Here is a 17,710-nt window from a genome sequence, read left to right on the forward strand (position 1 = left end):
TAACTTCATATAAAATACCAGGTGGGGTAAAAGTAGGTTTATAGTTGTATGTGAAAATTTATTCTTGTATTATTCTTTATTAATTTTGGTATTATTTTCCATATGCCCCACCCTGCATACCTGTACCATAATTATTCATTATACATGTTGAAAAACTGGTGCTTCTAACTTGACCAACCATAAAATTCATGGTTCACAACATTTTCTATCAATTCTACCTCAAGGGTATATTTGGCAAAATGTCAATTTGTCTAAGCAGAATCTTTAGATTCATTTTGAATAAAACTGATTTTTCTGTGAGGTTACATAATGTTATACATTTTATACTGAATATGCATGACTCATGCAGAACTCCAATTTGTAGTTAGCATTCAGAACATTTCTTAAACTATTATCTTATGTATAGACTAGGAAATTTGATTCTATATGATTCAAAGAAAGTTAAGAAAATTCAGTTTTAAAATGTTTATTTCATAGTTCATAAAAAAAGGCTTTTATGTACAAGACTCAAAAGTAAATAGGAAGGCAGCTTTCAATCACAAATGGATGAGTCGGCAGTCATTCAAACTCTACTGTGGAAGCCTATTTAATGCACACTCTTCACTGTTGTGTATAAATAATTTTAACTGTGCAGCCCAAGTTCTGGGACTTTCAGAACTGCATATACATGACTCTTGTGGTCAATTTTAAGATTGGTAAAGTCAATTTCAAGCTCTTATATTTGGAGTACAGGTTTCACTATTACAAATATATGTTAACTAATAAAATAGTCTGCAAAGATTTCTCTGTCCCACGTTCATACATTTGTAATCTGAGTCCATCTGCTAATTTCCCTTCTTCTAGTTACTATTCAAATTACAGCAGTTATCCATGGAGTTCCCTATGCATCTCACCCATCTCTTTTATCTGCAATAGAAGAAAAAAGAGAGAAAACATTAAAATCATTTTCCAATCTTTTGTTCTTTCTGAAAAGTTAAAACAAAACCAAGAGAAAGCAAGATGCTTCTCTTCCACATTTATGAGACATATTTAAATTTTAAAAAATAAAGCTATCACACAAGGAAGCACACACTGGGTGCATGATTCAAACTGCTGTCTAGAGAGCGAAGATGGCCAAAGTGACAGGGGAAAGTAGCAGGTAAGCTAATGTCTTTAAGAATGGATAAGATTTTTATTACATGTATGCCATTTTTACAACTAGGCAGAACCAATTCATTTTCTATTATCAATCTTTTATTTTATGGGTGAGGAAATTGAAGTTCAGAAGTAAGTAGCTAGTCCCAGACTACATAATTAGTTATAGGCAGAACTGAGACATGGTTACAACAACTACACCTGACAAACATTTTGCCCTGTGGCAAGCCTGAGACGAAAACTGAACATGGATTACTTTGTTTAATCCTCATGAGTCTGCACTATTATCTTCACTTTATACACAGGGAAACATGGAGGCTTAAAGAAGTTAAATAATTTGTCCAGCTAATAAGAGGTCAAACCCAGGTCTATATTGTTCTTAACCACAACACTATATTGTCATTCTGAATCTCTGATATGATTTAGTTTACGGATAGTCCCCTAGACCAGTGGTCACCAAACCAGGTAAGCCAGATGATTATGGTATGGGAAAAAAATGGTAGAACTTTCTAGTTTCATTATTAGATTTTTTCAATATTATTTTACATTTCTGTGTTATTTGGTAAAATATCAGTAAATAGCACATATACAATTACAAAAACACATAGATATACAAAAATTGGGTAAACTGAAAATATTATTGATGGCTTTAACAAGTGTATTCGTATCAAATTCCAAGTGACTGAAACACACTAGCAATCTCACACTTAGATTTCACACCAATGACTAGTTAGTATGCAACAAATTAAGGATATAAATTAAGTTTATTTTTAATGATTATTATTTCACTAGCATAAAGACAATAAATCAGGTGATTAGTCATAGAGTTTCTCTAAAATGAATCCACCAGAGTATGCTTCTAAAAGACTCCACTAAATGTTAACACTTTGTAAAAAAATATATATATATATGTAACAGGCTTCCTATCCCATTATTATATGAGACAGAATTCCTTGTAAGTTGGTCTGCCATGAAACTTGAGCAAGAAAATTTAGGTAAGGGAGCATTGTAAGACTGTTCCTAAGACTCTATGGACAATATTACAAAAGGACTCCAGTGTAATTGAGACCTGTCAGTGTCTAGGAAAATATAGTGATTATTAGCAATAAAAGATTAAACAAGGGTCTTTTTATTACGTAATCCATTTACCTCAGCCTTCTCATACTTTGTCTTTCTTTTCTTTGTGGAAATAACCTGAATGGAAGAAAAATTATTACAATTTTAGGACTGCTACCCAAACAAAAAGTTGGTCTAAATCAGCAATTTTTAACCGGTGTGCCACAAGAACGTTAAAAACATGCAATACCTGGCTACTTACTCAGGGACACTGACCTCTTTTCCCTTAGATTGTCAAACAAAAAAATGACAACGGCCAATACAATAGTCATTCAGTGTAAATGAATAAAAACTATACCTTTTTTTTTTAAGATCAGCAAAAAACATATTTTTTGGTGTGCTGCAGAATTTTATTCATTAGTTTGTGTGTGTCATAAGATGAAAAGGGTTGAAGCACTGACCAGTGTGGCTCAGTTGGTTGAACATGGTCCCATGCCTGAAAGGATGCCTGCTCAAGGTGCGTGTGGGAGGCAACCGATAGATTTATCTCTCTCTCCTTTCCTCTCTCTCAAAAATAAATAACAACAGCCTGACTGGTGTGGCTCAGTGGTTGAGCATCGACCTATGAACCAGGAGGTCACAGTTAGGTTCCTGGTCAGAGCACATGCCTGGGTTGTGGGCTTGGTCCCCAGTGGGGGGCATGCAGGAGGCAGATCAACAATTCTCCCTCATCACTGATATTTCTTTTTTTCTTAATATATTTTATTGATTTTTTATAGAGAGGATGGGAGAGGGATAGAGGGTTAGAAACATTGATCAGCTGCCTCCTGCACACCCCCTACTGGGGATGTGCCTGCAACCAAGATACATGCCCTTGACGGGAATCGAACCTGGGACCCTTCAGTCCACAGGCTGACGCTCTATCCACTGAGCCAAACCAGGTAGGGCGATCACTGATATTTCTTACTCTCTCTTACTCCCTTCCTCTCTTGTAGAGAGCGCCTGGGAAGGCACATGAGCATTTCTTTAATTATTGTTAGCTGAATCCAGTGGCATTGGCAAAACCACATCCTGGAAACACTTTGCCAGAGGCAGGAGTGTTGTCAGCTTGACCTTCAGTCCAGGTGTCAGGGGGTGGGTTTCATTATCTAAATCCAGCCAAGAACCAGGAATGAATACGACTCGGACCGACCCAAGAATTCGAATAATCTCCTTTGTCTTGACCTTTAGTAAAACTTGCTAGTTTTTTTTTTTTTTTAAATATATTTTATTGATTTTTCACAGAGAGGAAGGGAGAGAAATAGAAAGTTAGAAACATCGATCAGCTGCCTCCTGCACATCTCCCACTGGGGATGTGCCCGCAACCCAGGCACATGCCCTTGACCGGAATCGAACCCAGGACCCTTCAGTCCGCAGGCCGACGCTCTATCCACTGAGCCAAACCGGCTTTGGCAAACTTGCTAGTTTTTGCTGTATAAAATAAACACACTGTATTGGCTCTGGGTCCCTGTCTCTCCATCAGAGGGCAGTGGTCCCACCCGGCCCCAGCTTTTTCCTTCTATCTGTGTCTTTCTCAATCCCCAGCAGCCCTTACTCAGGAACCGGACCGCTCTCTAGCTGCACTGGACACAGAGAAGAGAGAAGTTTTTACACTCTCTGAAATCAATAAAAATATATTTAAGAAAGAAAATAATGAATCATCTTTAATGAAATGTAAAAGCCTGATGTGCATTCTTCCACATACTGTTCCATCCTAATACAAACATCAACTAGAATCATGCAATATTTTTGCACAGCCTGTACTGTCATAGGAACCCTACCAAATCAAAAGCTATAGACTGAACTCATTCTTTTCCATAGCCACTTTATTCCATGGCACGGATATACTATGTTCAGGTTGTTTGCAGACTGACCATTATTAGCAACACTGCAATATATAACCTGACCATGCTTCCTTATGTACTTACGCTTTCATTTAAACAGGACAAACCCAATGATTTCTATGACTAATCTTATTTTTTATTTTTTATGTGCCCTAGCACCCGCCATCCTATGACTAATCTTTCATGTGTTTATTTTTGCCATCTGGAATTCCTCTTCTGTAAATTGTCTATCCATACCTGCTGCCATTCCTTCTTTAGTTTCCTCATCAATTTGTAAGAGCTCTATATACATTATGCATAGTACCTTTTTTATCATGCATGGTGAATATTTCCCCCCGCCTATCATTGATATTTTCTTTTAAATATATATTTTTATTGATTCCAGAGAGGAAGGGAGAGGGAGAGAGAGATAGAAACATCAATGATGAGAGAGAATCATTGATCGGCTGCCTCCTGCACGCCCCCTACTGGGGACCGAGCCTGCTACCCAGGCATGTGCCCTTGACCGAAATTGAACTCTGGACCCTTCAGTCTGCAGGTTGATGCTCTATCCACTGAGCAAAAACCAGCTAAGGCGATATTTTCTACTTTACAGTATCTTTGCCATACAGATGTTAATTCCAATGACGTCAAATATATATCTTTTCCCTCACAGATTCCAGATTTCTTGTCTTACTTGGTTTTCTTTAGCACAGATTATTTCAACATGCACTGCCTGACTCCTCTCCCAGGTGCTTTGCCATTCACACAGGTGGACAAGGTGGTCGGCCCCGGTGGGGTGAAAACTGGAATGCAACTTCTTTTCTTCCAGGTGGAGTGCCAAGTGTGACAATCCCATTGAACTGACAATGTAAATTCCCATGTACCTTCAAATCTATTTCTGAATTTTTTTATGTTGGTATGATTCCCTGTACATTTCTAGAATAAACCCCACTCCTTCGCGTGGCACATCCTTCTCCTGAAGCACTGATAAATTCAATTTGCTTCACATTTATCACTTTTAACTTCTTGCTATGCTAACCTTAATCTGTGTTGTGTCGTCTCATCTCACTGAATGGCTGGAAGTTCAGGCATTCTGCACTAATCCTGGCAGGAGTGTTGAACTGTTCGCAGCAAGAACTGAATGACATTTGCTGCTCGACAGCAACCTAACTGACCTGCGAGGTGCGCAGCTACAAGCTTTTCTGATTAGTATCCTTCCTTGCTTCATAAGGTGATTTTTTTAATAAAAAGGGACCAGAAATGCAATAGATTCACTCACTAGGGAGAATTATTAAGAAGAAGAAAAAAATTTTCATTTCATTTATATCATTTTGGAACATGGACGTAGCCTTTTGATAATGTCACCTTTCCTTGAAAGAATACAACCTTAAATAAAGCTTCACTTGTTTTGCCCTACCCTGTTTGGCTCAGTGGATAGAGCGTCAGCCTGTGAACTAAAAGGTCCCAGGTTTGATTCCGGTCAAGGGCACATGACCGAGTTGTGGGTATAATCCCCAGTGGGGGACTTGCAGGAGGCAGCTGATCCATGATTCTCTCTCATCATGGATGTTTCTATCTCTCTCTCCCTCTTCCTTCCTCTCTGAAATCAATAAAAATATATTTAAAAAAAACAAAACTTAACTTGTTCTATACTCACCAGAACAACGATTCCAGCAATAAGTGCTATTGCCACAACCACGATGACAGCAATAATGCCAGCTTTTAGACCCTGCATTGAAAATTCAGGTGGTTTTTCATCAACATAGTAAATGGCAGTTCGACCAGGATCCAGATCCAGTTGTTCCCCATCTACTCTCAGGTCCATTCTCTTGGAATGGAACAAGGATTCATCTTTTACCTAAATTGAGAAGGAGAAAAGCAATTTAAAATATGTTTTAAAACCTGGCCACGTGGAATTACATGTCAATTATAAACCAAAAAAAACTGTTGCCGCCCAGTCGGTGTGGCTCAATGGTTGAGCATCAACCCATGCACCAAGAGGTCACAGTTTGATTCCCAGTCAGGGCACCTGCCTGGGTTGCAGGCTCAATCCTCAGTGGGGGGCATGCAGAAGGCAGCCAATCAATGTTGATGTTTTTCTCTCATCAATGCGTCTATTTCTCTCTGCGTCTCCTTTCCTCTCTCTCTCAAATCAATAAGATAAAAGAACTGTTGCCAAGAATCTTTACGGTTTCAGTGATAACAGTCTTATACACTGAAACTTAAAAAAAGATATGGGAAATTTTCAAACATATACAAAAGTAGAAAGAATGCTATAAGGAAGTCCCATGTACCTATCACCAGATTCAACAATAAAAACACAAGGTCAATCTTATCTTACTTGTCCTTCCTTCTATCTTCCCCTCAACCCCCCGCCTTCTTCAGACCAAATTATTTTGAAGCAAATAACAGATTTCATATAAAAAAATTAGCATATTGTAAGATATAAACTGCCCAGCTGGTGTAGCTGAGTGGTTTTGTGTCAACACATGAATCAAGAGGTCGTGAGTTCAATTCCCAGTCTGGGCACATGCCCGGGTTGCGGGCTTAATCCCTGGGGAGGCGGTAGGGAAGGGAGCATGCAAGAGGCAGCTGATCAACGATTCTCTCTTATCATTGATGTTTCTATTTCTCTCTTCCTCTCTGAAATCAATAAAAAAAATATTTTAGCCCTATCCAGTTTGGCTCAATGGGTAGAGCGTCAGCCTGCGGACTGAAGGGTCCCGGATTCGATTCCAAACAAGGGCACATGCCTGGATTGTGGGCTCGATCCCCAGTAGGGGGCGTGCATGAGGCAGCCAATCAATGACTCTTTCTCATCATTGATGTTTCTATCTCTCTCCCCTCCCTTCCTCTCTCTGATATCAATAAAAATATTTTTAAAAAAATACTTCAGAAAAATAAAAATATTTTTAAAAGGATGTAAAGCTTAAACAAACTATTTTATCATACCAGCTACACAGCATTTCTCACATAACTCTTATTCACGAAAATAATGGGAAAAGACTATACACACAAACTAAGCATCTACCAATGAGAGGTAATAAGAATTATGTGAAGATATTCTAGGTAGAACAATTTGATAAAAAGGCATAATATACAAACAAATAAGAAAGGTATATAAGGAAGGTGATAAGAGTGACAGAGAAGACATTAATGGCAGCACAAGAACCACTAGGAGAACAGAGATAAGGTTGGTCTATACGTGGAGAAGCAGATGATGAAAGATCTTGAATCCGCTGAGGCATGACAAACAGCATTACATTTCTATACAAAGGAATAAGACGAGGAAGATTATACTCACATCTTTTTCAAAATAATAAGCCACATCAGCTATGTCCACGTCATTCTGCAGTTTCTGAGTAGAATTCTGCACTAGATCAATAGTGATAATATCATTCTCATACTGGGGAGGAAATTGAAAAATACAAATTAATATTAACATAACCAAAATAATGAATATATAATTATTCAATAATCAGAATAATTACTATTTGATTTTCTATAATCTACACGTATCAGTGTTCCTTTCCAGTAGTAGATAATTGAGTTTATCACTAAGAATTTTAAAAATCTTTGGAAAAATAAAAAATCTTTGGGAGATCTTTAAATCTATCCAAGGGAACTAAGACAGCAATGCAAATAATAATTACAATCATGTTTTCTTATCAAAAGAAAATTTTCTTCTCTTGAAAAGATTTTAGAATAAGATATTAGAGCACCATATTTGGCTAGAACTACTTTAAAATTAAAATGTTAATGAAACAATCCAAAATGCAGTATGTATTTACCACATTCTGCTTTTAGGAAGCAAAAAAGCATATTCCTTCCAAAAAGTTATTTCTTTTTTTAAAAAATATATTTTATTGATTTTTTACAGAGAGGAAGGGAGTGGGATAGAGAGTTAGAAACATCGATGAGAGAGAAACATTGATCAGCTTCCTCCTGCACACCTACTACCAGGGATGTGCCTGCAACCTAGGTACATGGCCTTGACCGGAATCGAACCCGGGACCCTTCAGTCCTCAGGCCGACGCTCTATCCACTGAGCCAAATCGGTTAGGGCAAGTTGTTTCTTTACAAAGAAAGTCTTTAATATGAAAAATAGACCAAAATACCAGGGGGTAGGGGGGAAGAGAGGGTAAGGAGAGGAAAGAAAGCACAGAATAAACAGTGAAAATGAAGGAAAAAGAAAAAATTGTTTGGGGGGGAGGAGTCATTGCATCTATGAAGCAAAAATAGAAAGGGAGGAACAATTGGAGGCTAAGAGAGAACTTTTTGTAAATAGAAAATATGATAAAAATTAAAATGCAATAGAAGGCTTGGAAGACAAAGACATAGAAAGCTCTCAAATATAGAATAAATGATGGGTAATAGAAGGGAAAGGATTAAAAAACCCAAGGCTCAGAAAACAACAGCATAAGAGGTAAGAGAAAATTCAGAGGGTGAGGATGAATTATGAACAATGGATTGGAACTAAATGGACTTTTCAATATCAGCACTGGACCTGTAAGATATTGGAGAAATACCTTCAAAAGTCTAAGGAAAATTGTAACTTTGAATTCTATACTAAATCAAATTATCAATTAATTATAAGAATAATCTAACAGTGTTTTTAGGCATTTGAGGACTCAAAATTGGACCTTCCATGTACCCTGTTTTAGTGCGCTTCTGGGGGATGGGCTCCACTAAAAGCAATAGAGTCTCCTTTTAAAAATGACATAAGCCCTAGCTGGTTTGGCTCAGTGGATAGATCATCAGCCTGAGGACTGAAGGGTCCCAGGTTCAATTCCGGTCAAGGGCATATGCCCAGGATGCGGGCTCGATCCCCAGCAGGGGGAGTGCCAATCAATGATTCTCTCTTATCACTGATGTTTCTATTTCTCTCCCCCTCTCTGAAATCAATAAAAATATATATTTTTAAGTGACATAAATTTTGCCATGCCAGTGTGGCTCAGTGGCTGAGTGTCAACCTATAAACCAGGAGGTCATGGTTCAATTCCCAGTTGGGGCACATGCCTGGGTTGCAGGCTCAATCCCCAATGTGGGGCATGCAGGAGGCAGCTGATCAATGATTTTCTCTCATCATTAATGTTTCTCTCTCCCTCTCCCTCTCTGAAATCAATAAATATATTTTAAAAATAAAAATGACATAAATTTTCATCTAGAGGAACTTAAAAGTACATTAATACTGCTTTAAAAGAGTTCCATCACACTATTAAAGCATTTTCAACCAGAGCTGACAAAGTTAAGGAAGAGCTAACTGGTTAGGACTACCTCCTGAAAGAGAGGAGACGGGAGCGAGGCACCCAGAAGGAAAGGTGTGCTAACAGCAACCAGAGAGCAGTTTGCCAGGGTAAGAAGACTGGTGTGTGTTTGGGATACTAAGAGATACAACATTTGCTTTAAGGGTAAACTGAGGTTTTCAAAGACTATAAAAGAAAATAAAATAGGGTATTTGCTTTATGAAGTGCCCAGAGCTGAAAATGTTACTCAAATGCAATTTAATCACCACCAAAAATCAGATCCAAACCACACTGCTTCACCAACTTTCTGTAAAGCTCATTTACTAAAAAAACGAAAACAAAACTTACCAGAATATTCCCAATATATTTTGAATCCAGCTGATAACGAGTTGTGATGATCTCCTTGAGTGCACTGTAAATAATTAAAAATCATGTTTTTTTAAAAAATGGTTGTACTATACAACATTAAGAAAATACTTTTTAGAAAATTTAATTAATTATTTTTTTTTAAGAAGCACTAATTGTTAACTAAGCAGATAGCTCAGGGACTGGAGTTGTCAATAACCAAACTTGTTGGAAATTTTATGCCATTTTGCAAATCTATACTAATAAAAACCTATGGGGTCGTCTCGCCCTCACGCCACAGTGAGCGATCACCAGGAGGCTGCATGCGTGTGCGGGTGGGTGGGGGCTTGATGCTGCGTGTGTGGCACGGAGGCGGGGCCCATGGCTCCGGCCTACCTCTTTGGGGCAATCCAGCGAGGAGCCCTGGATGGGTGGGTGGGGCCTACCTCTTTGGGGTGATAGATCGCAGGGCTCCTGCACTGTGAGAGGGCACAGGCCAGGCAGAGAGACCACCCCGCCTGCAAGTGCAAGAATTTCGTGCACCAGGCCTCTAGTATCAAGCTAATTGATTCAGGCTAGAATCATCCATTGATGCTAAACTATTGAATTCTACTTTGATTAGAAACAGGGTATCAAGTGTCTGCCTACAGATTATACTTATTTATTTAGTTTTTAAATTTTTTATTTATTGATTTTAGAGAGAGAGGAAGGGAGAGAAAACAATGTGTTGTGCCACTTATTTACATATTCATTGGTTGCTTCTTATATGTGCCCTGACCAGGGACAGAGCCTGCAACCTTGGAGTTATTGGGATGCTCTAACCAACTGAGTGAGCTACCCAGCCAGAGCTTGCCCACAGATTATACTTATTAACTAGTCGCCCGGTGCACGAAATTGTGCGAGGGGGGGGGTGGTCCCTCAGCCCGGCCTGCACCCTCTCCAATCTGGGATCCTTCTCGCAATCCGGGACCACTGGCTCCTAACTGCTCACCTGCCTGCCTGCCTGATTGTCCCTAACCACTCTGCCTGCCAGCCTGCTCACCCCCAACTGCCCCCCCGGCCTTCTCACCCCCAACTGGCCCCCCTTGCTGGCCTGATTATCCCCAACTACCCCCCGCCACCAGCCTGATCGCCCCCAACTGCCCCACCTGCTGGCCTGCTCGCCGCCTACTGCCCCCCAACCAGCCTGCTCGGCCCCAACTGCCACTCCTGCCAGCATGCTTGCCCCAAACTGCCCCTCCCACTGACCTGGTCATGCCCAACTGCCCCCCACTGCCAGCCTGCTCGCCCCCAACTTCCCCCACCACAGGCCTGATCACCCCCAACTGCACTCCCCTCCTGGCCTGATCACCCCTAACCGCCTCTACCTCGACCCTGCCACTATGGCTTTGTCTGGGCCAGGGGTGGGCAAACTTTTTGACTCGAGGGCCACAGTGGGTTCTTAAACTGGACCGGAGGGCCGGAACAAAAGCATGGATGGAGTGTTTGTAAACATCATTACATAAAAGGGTACGGTCTTTTATTTCAATAGTTTTATTCATTTCAAACGGGCCGAATCCGGCCCGCAGGCCGTAGTTTGCCCACGGCTGGTCTGGGAGGTGACCACAGAGCTGGCTGGGGCAACCAAGGAAGCCAAGCCTCCCGCCAGCTCCGTGGCTCCAGCCGGCGCCGCCATCTTTGTCACGTCAATTTGTATATTCCCTCCTTATTGGCTGTGGGCGCCACCATCTTTATTGAGAAGTGACGGTTAATTTGCATATTGCTCTTTTATTAGATAGGATTAAAAAGAGGAAAATGGTAACTACAGTGGAGAAACCTGGTGACACAACCTTAACCACAGTTAACACCACCAGTATAGGAACAAGGTGACATCATGTCCTTTCTAGGACTGGTTTTATAGATGCTGGTGATAAAGCAAGGGAAAAAAAGTGTAACCTGTACTAAATTATGAGGAAACATCAGAAAAACCAAATTTGAGGGACATTCTATAAAACAAGTTGCCTAGCTGTGGCCCATACACTGAAGGGTCTCAGTATTAAATGCATACTGATTCCTAGTCAGGGCACATACCCAGGTTGCAGGTTCAATCCCAGTCGGGGTGTTATGGGAGGCAACCAGTCCATGTCTCTGTTTCTGTCTCTCTCCAAAAAATAATTTAAAAAAAAACAAAACAAAACAGGCCCTGGCCAAGTAGCTGAGTTGGTCAGAGCATTGTCCTGATACACAAAGGTTGTGGTTTCAATCCCTGGTCAGGACACACATATAAGAAGCAAATCAATGAATGCATAAATAAGTAGAACAACAGCCCTAGCCAGTTTGGCTCACTGGATAGAGCGTCGGCCTGGGGACTGAAGAGTCCCGGGTTCAATTCCGGTCAAGGGCATGTACCTTGGTTGCGGGCACATTCCCAGTAGGGGATGTGCAGGAGGCACCTGATCGATGCTTCTCTCTCATCGATGTTTCTGACTCTCTATCCCTCTCCCTTCCTCTCTGTAAAAAATCAATAAAATATATTTAAAAAAAAAATAAGTAGAACAACAAACCAATGTTTCTCTCTCTCTCCCTTCTCTCTAAAATCAATAAATTAAAAATTTATTGCAAACAAAACAAAAACAACTTGCCCACACTCTTCAAAATTATCAAGGTCATGGAAGACAAAGAAAGGCCAAAACAGTGTTCCATATTGAAGAGAAAACAGTCATGACAACTAAATACAATGCATAATCTTAGATTGGGTCCTGGGTCAGAGGATAAAAAATTGTTATAAAGGACAACATTGGGGGCATGATGTCTCAATTTGCTCTCATATGGTTCTGGGGGGAAATATACATGCTTAGATAGATAGATACACAAAGCACACACACATACACATACAAAGAAAAAAATGTGGCAAATGTTTCCTGGTGAATCTAAGTAAAGGGGTACTAGAGAAATCTTATTATTCTTACAAATCTATTTCAAAATAAGATTAAAAATAGTATGTATAGTATCTTTTGAAGAAACACGAAAAAGCACTGTGACTTGTTTTAGTTTTTCTAATGTGGGATGGAAGATCTGAGCATCGACCATGTAAATACAATACACTGAATAGCACTTACGTCTGCAAACTTTGACTATTATAAGGTTTCTCTCTTGTTTTGTGTCTTAGTTCAATGATGATCCAGCTGTAAAATAAAAAGACAGTATTAACTATAACAGCTCAGACTTTTACATTATATTATTTTCTTAATAACCTAGTAGGGGTAATAGGAAAAGGATTTATGCACAAGATATGCCTTTAATTTTTTTCCTTGGCCCTCACAGATCTTTCATAAGGAACTCATCTAGTGGCTCTCTCTATAGAGCACCCCAGCACCTTCCCCCACCCTTTCTCCCAGGACCCCCCACCCCTTTCTCCTTGCCTCTCTCTCTCCTAAGCTCCAAGGGTCCTTCCATTGCCTCTGTAACTTGTTTCCTGAGCCCACTTGTTCTACGACTCACTTCTCCTACCTCTGTGATTTTCTAAATAAATTTTTCCTTGTATTTAAAAAAAGAACTCATCCAGGAGGGAACATCCTTTCTAACACTGACTCTCTGGCCTCTGGTCAAGTTGGGCTGAGGTCCAGCGAAGACACAGAAAGACACCAAGAGAAACAGAAAAGTAACCTCAAAGCTCCAGGAGACAGAAGCGTAGAGAGCGACCATCTCGGTCTTGATACCTTTTCAGTTTCTAGTTCTTTCCAATAAAACCTTTTTTGCTTATGGTAGCTTGAGTGTGTTTCTGTTCTTTTTCATTACATAATCCTCAAGACAACCATATCTCACTTTAAAACTGTAAGTGAGCCCTAGCTGATTTGGCTCAGTGGATAGAATGTCAGCCTGCAAACTGAAGGGTCCCAGGTTTGATTCCGGTCAAGGGCACATGCCTGGGTTGTGGATCAATGATTTTCTCTCATCATTGATGTTTCTGTCTCTCTCTCCCTCTCCCTTCTTCTCTGAAATCAATAAAAAATATTTAAAAAAATAACAAAACAACAAAAACACTACTATAAGTGAGCAAATACATAAGTAGCTTAAATCATTCATATACATTTAATATTAACCCAACTTTGAAATACTGAACAGTGTTGAGTAAAAATATTAAAGGGAAATTATGTTTCATATGCTACCGTAAAGAAAAAATATAAATATTGCTAGTAAATTTATAAAATATCTCTGGAAGGTTGTAGGATAAACTGGTGAATCAGTTCTATAAAGTTAAACTGGGTAACTAGGGGCTTGAGACAGGATGGAGACTTTTCACTGTACGCCCTTTTCTCTGTTGAATTCTAAATCATTACATTGTATTACTTATTCAAAAATAAGTTTAATTAAACAAATCTGAAAAGCATAAAGACAAATAGAACAGGCAACCCAACTCACTAGGTCCTCACTCGTTCGGAGCAGGTTTTCTCAGTGTCCTTGTCCGTTCTTCTGACGCCAGCAGTGTTCACACACCAGCACGTGGTGGTGCCATTGCACTGCTTGGCTTTGAAGTGCCCGTTCTCGTCACAGTCAGGATCGTAGAGTCCGTCGTTATTCTGAATGGCGTCTTCGGGTTTCGGTCTTCTCCCAGACTTGGAGTGAGACATTTCTGCCTTCATCACCAAACATTTGGTCGCCACTACAAAAACAAACCAACAAACAAAAAACTCTTAACATCATACTGAAAAATAACTGCAGTTTTATTCTTAAAGGAAAGAAATTTCAATTTAACTTCAAACTCCCAGGGCCAAAGATTATTACAGACTCGCATGTTCCCCACTCACTTTCTAAAGACAAGAAGCTGTCAGGAGTACGATAACTGACAAAATAACATGATTCAGATTTGAGCCAGTAAAAGGCTTCCCAATTCAAAACACACCATTAAAGAAGTGTAAGTCAAAATAAAGCTGAAAGGCCTTGAAGATGTTCTACTCACATTTTGAGCAGATGACGGTGTGTTGTGTACCGATTGAAGTGCACCGGCATTGACCATACGTGTCCGTAGAGCAGTTTGTGGTCAGTTTGTAGTTTTCACAGATACATTCTAGGAAGAAAAAAAACCCACTTTAAAATGTGAATCCAACTAGCGACTCTGGTGTCCCAGCTAAATTACATTGTGATAATAGTGTCCGAGTTACGGGGACACAAAGCCTTACAAAGTGGTCCTGAACGTTTTACTTTTCAGCTACAGTTGGCGTGGCTGACATAACTTAATATAGACATATAGTCTAATTTGCACACATTGCTGTTTTGATTTTCGAAACCAAGAATACAGCCGTCTAAACATCATATTTAGCTTGGTCCCGGGGTCAGCTCCTTCCCTCCTTCCTATGGTAAGATAAACCCTTGCCTGTCAGCTACTGACTCTTCTTCCAAAATCAACAATCCCATTCCCTTCCTCCCCCCCCCCCCCCCCGGATTTTCTTATTAAGAGATCCTTGCTTTGGGGTTTAATAGGAACATATTCAGCACCTGCTGGACTATATGGTATCTTAAAAAATATATACTTTCAATTGAATTTGGGAGCACCTCAGTATGTGCATTTCCTAACACATACCCAACTTTTTTTTTCTAGAGAGGAAGGGAGGGAGGGAGGGAGGGAGAGACATGGATGTGAGAGAGAAACATCAATTGGTTGCTCAACACCTTTAGGTGTAGGGGACAGGACCATGGGACAGGACAAGGCTCCAACCAACTGAGCCACACCAGCCAGGGGCCCTGGTACCCAACTCTGCTGCCCATCTGATTATTGATGTCAGTGTAATAGTTATATCCTTGACTATCTCAAAAGTAAATTTTAACTCAAAATGGCAAGCCCACCTAATTTCTTTTGTCTGGTTAAGAGTGCAATCATTAAAAACAAAAGTAGTGTGGCAAACCAAAGAATTTTAATATTAATCCTTCATGTCCCAAGTTGGCTTTATTTTTGCCCCGTTTAAATTATAATCAATACTAACCACCTATATCAGCACAAAACGAAATATTAAGGTTAAAAAATGGAGCAAGTATAGTTAGTGGCTGTCCTCAGAGTTAAAATCTTATGAAGCACTATACCTGCTCAAAGCACACTTTTCATGTTCAAGCAATGTCAAGTTTAAAACAGACCAATCATGTACACACTTTCTGAACACAGGCCTATAGCAGCTATCATCACTGTAAAGGGATTTTAGGATTTCAGTATTTAACCTCAGACAAAATCTAGAAGACCGTGAGTTGTTTAAACTGCATTACTTTGAAAGGATAATTAATTAGGCTGTGCCCTGTTTGTGAGGGTATAAAACCCTTTCGAGAAAACTTTGGCCAATAGCCATGTACTCCTGCCCACCATCTTACAAATGATAAGATGTTTATCCCAGAGTAAGAAAAACTGTAGTCAAACTACACGTCCGGCATTTGGATAATGGTGTGACCTTCCACGATATAGACTATCCTGTCACCATTTAAATAGTGTTTCCCGCCCTGGCTGGTTTGGCTCAGTGGATAGAGCATCGGCCTGCAGACTCAAGGGTCCCGGGTTCGATTCCGGTCAAGGTCATGTACCTTGGTTGGGGGCACATCCCCAGTGAGGAGTGTGCAGGAGGCAGCTGATCGATGTTTCTAACTCTCTATCCCTCTCCCTTCCTCTCTGTAAAAAATCAGTAAAATATATTTTAAAAATAAAAAATAAAAAAAAATAGTGTTTCCCAACACTAAAGAAAATGTCAAACTCTGGATGCATGGGGGGTGGGGGGGTGGAAATCAAGATATAAAACCGTGTTTAGATTTAGGGCAACATTTAGAGCAAGGTTAAAGAGAAAATACACCCAATTATTAATTATGGGATTCTCTTTAAGTGGCGGGATTATGGGGTTTTTTACCCTTTAGTGTTATCGATATTTCTGGGTCCCCTACACTAAAGCTGGCATTACTTATAAGATCCTTAGAGAAAAGAAAACACCTACAACGCCTAGGAGTCAAGGTCCAGGCGGACTCTCTCCCGCCCGCAGGTGAGGAGCGGCCCGGGTGAGCTCCCCGCAGGTGGCCTCCCGCAGCCACCTGTCCCCTCCTGAGCCCCACATCCGGGGCCATCGCAGGTGCTCCGGAGGGGCGGGCGGCAGGTCGCCGTCCAAGACTGCGCTCCCTGCAGACCCGGTTTCGGCCCCTCCAGAACCCCAAGTGCTTCGCACACACAGAGTCCGAAGAATCCCCGGACGTGGCCACTCCATCTCCTGCCCGCGCCCCCCCGCCCCCCCGCCCCCCCGTCCCTCCGTCCCTGACCCGGCCACCTCCCTATACAAGACGGCAAAGCCGCCCAACGAGGCTGCTCCCTCTTGCCCCGCGCGAGTGGGCGCCTTCCTGCGCCCCCCCCCCCGCCCCGCCCCGCACGGTCTGGTCTCCAGACGGCAATGCGCGGCCGCGCTCCCCTTCCCCAAATCTCCGTCTCAGGAGCCGGGAGCCAACACACCCCACCCCGAGCCCAGGCCAAGCCCACAATTCCGCTCCCGACCTTTCTGAGCCGCGACCACCGCCGCTGTCGCGAGCAGAAGCCCGATCGCGAGGACCTGGGGGGGCGCCATGCTGCGCGCGAGGAGGAGGGCGCGGAAGGAGGGGGCCGGCGGGGCCCTCGGGCGGCCGGGGCGCGAGGCGTGGGGCGCGCGAACGCGAAGAGGCCGCTGCAGGATGCTCCGGAGCCGGGACAGACGACGCGCACTCGCCGAGGGACTGCGCACTCTGGCCGCGGGGCGGGGCGGAGCGGACCTGCCCGACCTGGCGGCCCCGCCTCCCGGCGCCGGTCGGGGCTGCTCACCTCTGCCCGTGGGTCTCCGCGGTGAGTCACCGCCCCGAGCGCGGGGGCGGGGAGGAAGCGGGCTCCCCTCCCCCACCGCCTGCGCGGTCTTGGGGCACCACCCTCTCCAGGTGCGCACCCTGCCCCGCGGCCACCTGGTGCTTTCTGCGGTGGCAGGTGGGAGCGGGGAGGGCGATGGGCTGCGTCTGGGTGGGGACCCTCGGTGGCTACAGAAGGGGGTTTGAAAATAATGCGGTTTCTTTTATCGGACAGAGCACAACTCTGAAACCTTCAAG

At 42.0% G+C, this 17,710-nt stretch overlaps 1 protein-coding gene across 1 annotated transcript; it reads right to left on the minus strand.

The window, feature by feature from the left end:
• Positions 1-450: 450 nt before the first annotated feature.
• Positions 451-17,348, minus strand: EPCAM (epithelial cell adhesion molecule). The gene is made up of 9 exons (XM_059659898.1): positions 17,136-17,348; positions 14,586-14,693; positions 14,048-14,288; positions 12,745-12,810; positions 9,650-9,713; positions 7,360-7,461; positions 5,713-5,913; positions 2,284-2,328; positions 451-906 (listed from the first exon to the last, which is right to left on the minus strand). Exons 1-9 carry the CDS (start codon positions 17,203-17,205, stop codon positions 865-867), a joined length of 939 nt encoding a protein of 312 aa, XP_059515881.1. The 5' UTR covers positions 17,206-17,348; the 3' UTR covers positions 451-864.
• Between the last annotated feature and the right edge of the window lie 362 nt (positions 17,349-17,710).

Source organism: Myotis daubentonii, chromosome 12 (genome assembly GCF_963259705.1).
Source record: "Myotis daubentonii chromosome 12, mMyoDau2.1, whole genome shotgun sequence".
In the NCBI taxonomy this organism is placed as follows: Eukaryota; Metazoa; Chordata; class Mammalia; order Chiroptera; family Vespertilionidae; genus Myotis; species Myotis daubentonii.

Coding starts and splice junctions, on each gene's coding strand:
- EPCAM (XM_059659898.1), bottom strand. CDS start 17,205: ATGGCGCCCCCCCAGGTCCTCGCGATCGGGCTTCTGCTCGCGACAGCG. Junction 14,289..14,585: donor CACCGTCATCTGCTCAAAAT/GTGAGTAGAACA, acceptor TTGTTTTTGTAG/TGGCGACCAAATGTTTGGTG. Junction 9,714..12,744: donor AATAGTCAAAGTTTGCAGAC/GTAAGTGCTATT, acceptor AATTATTTACAG/TGCACTCAAGGAGATCATCA.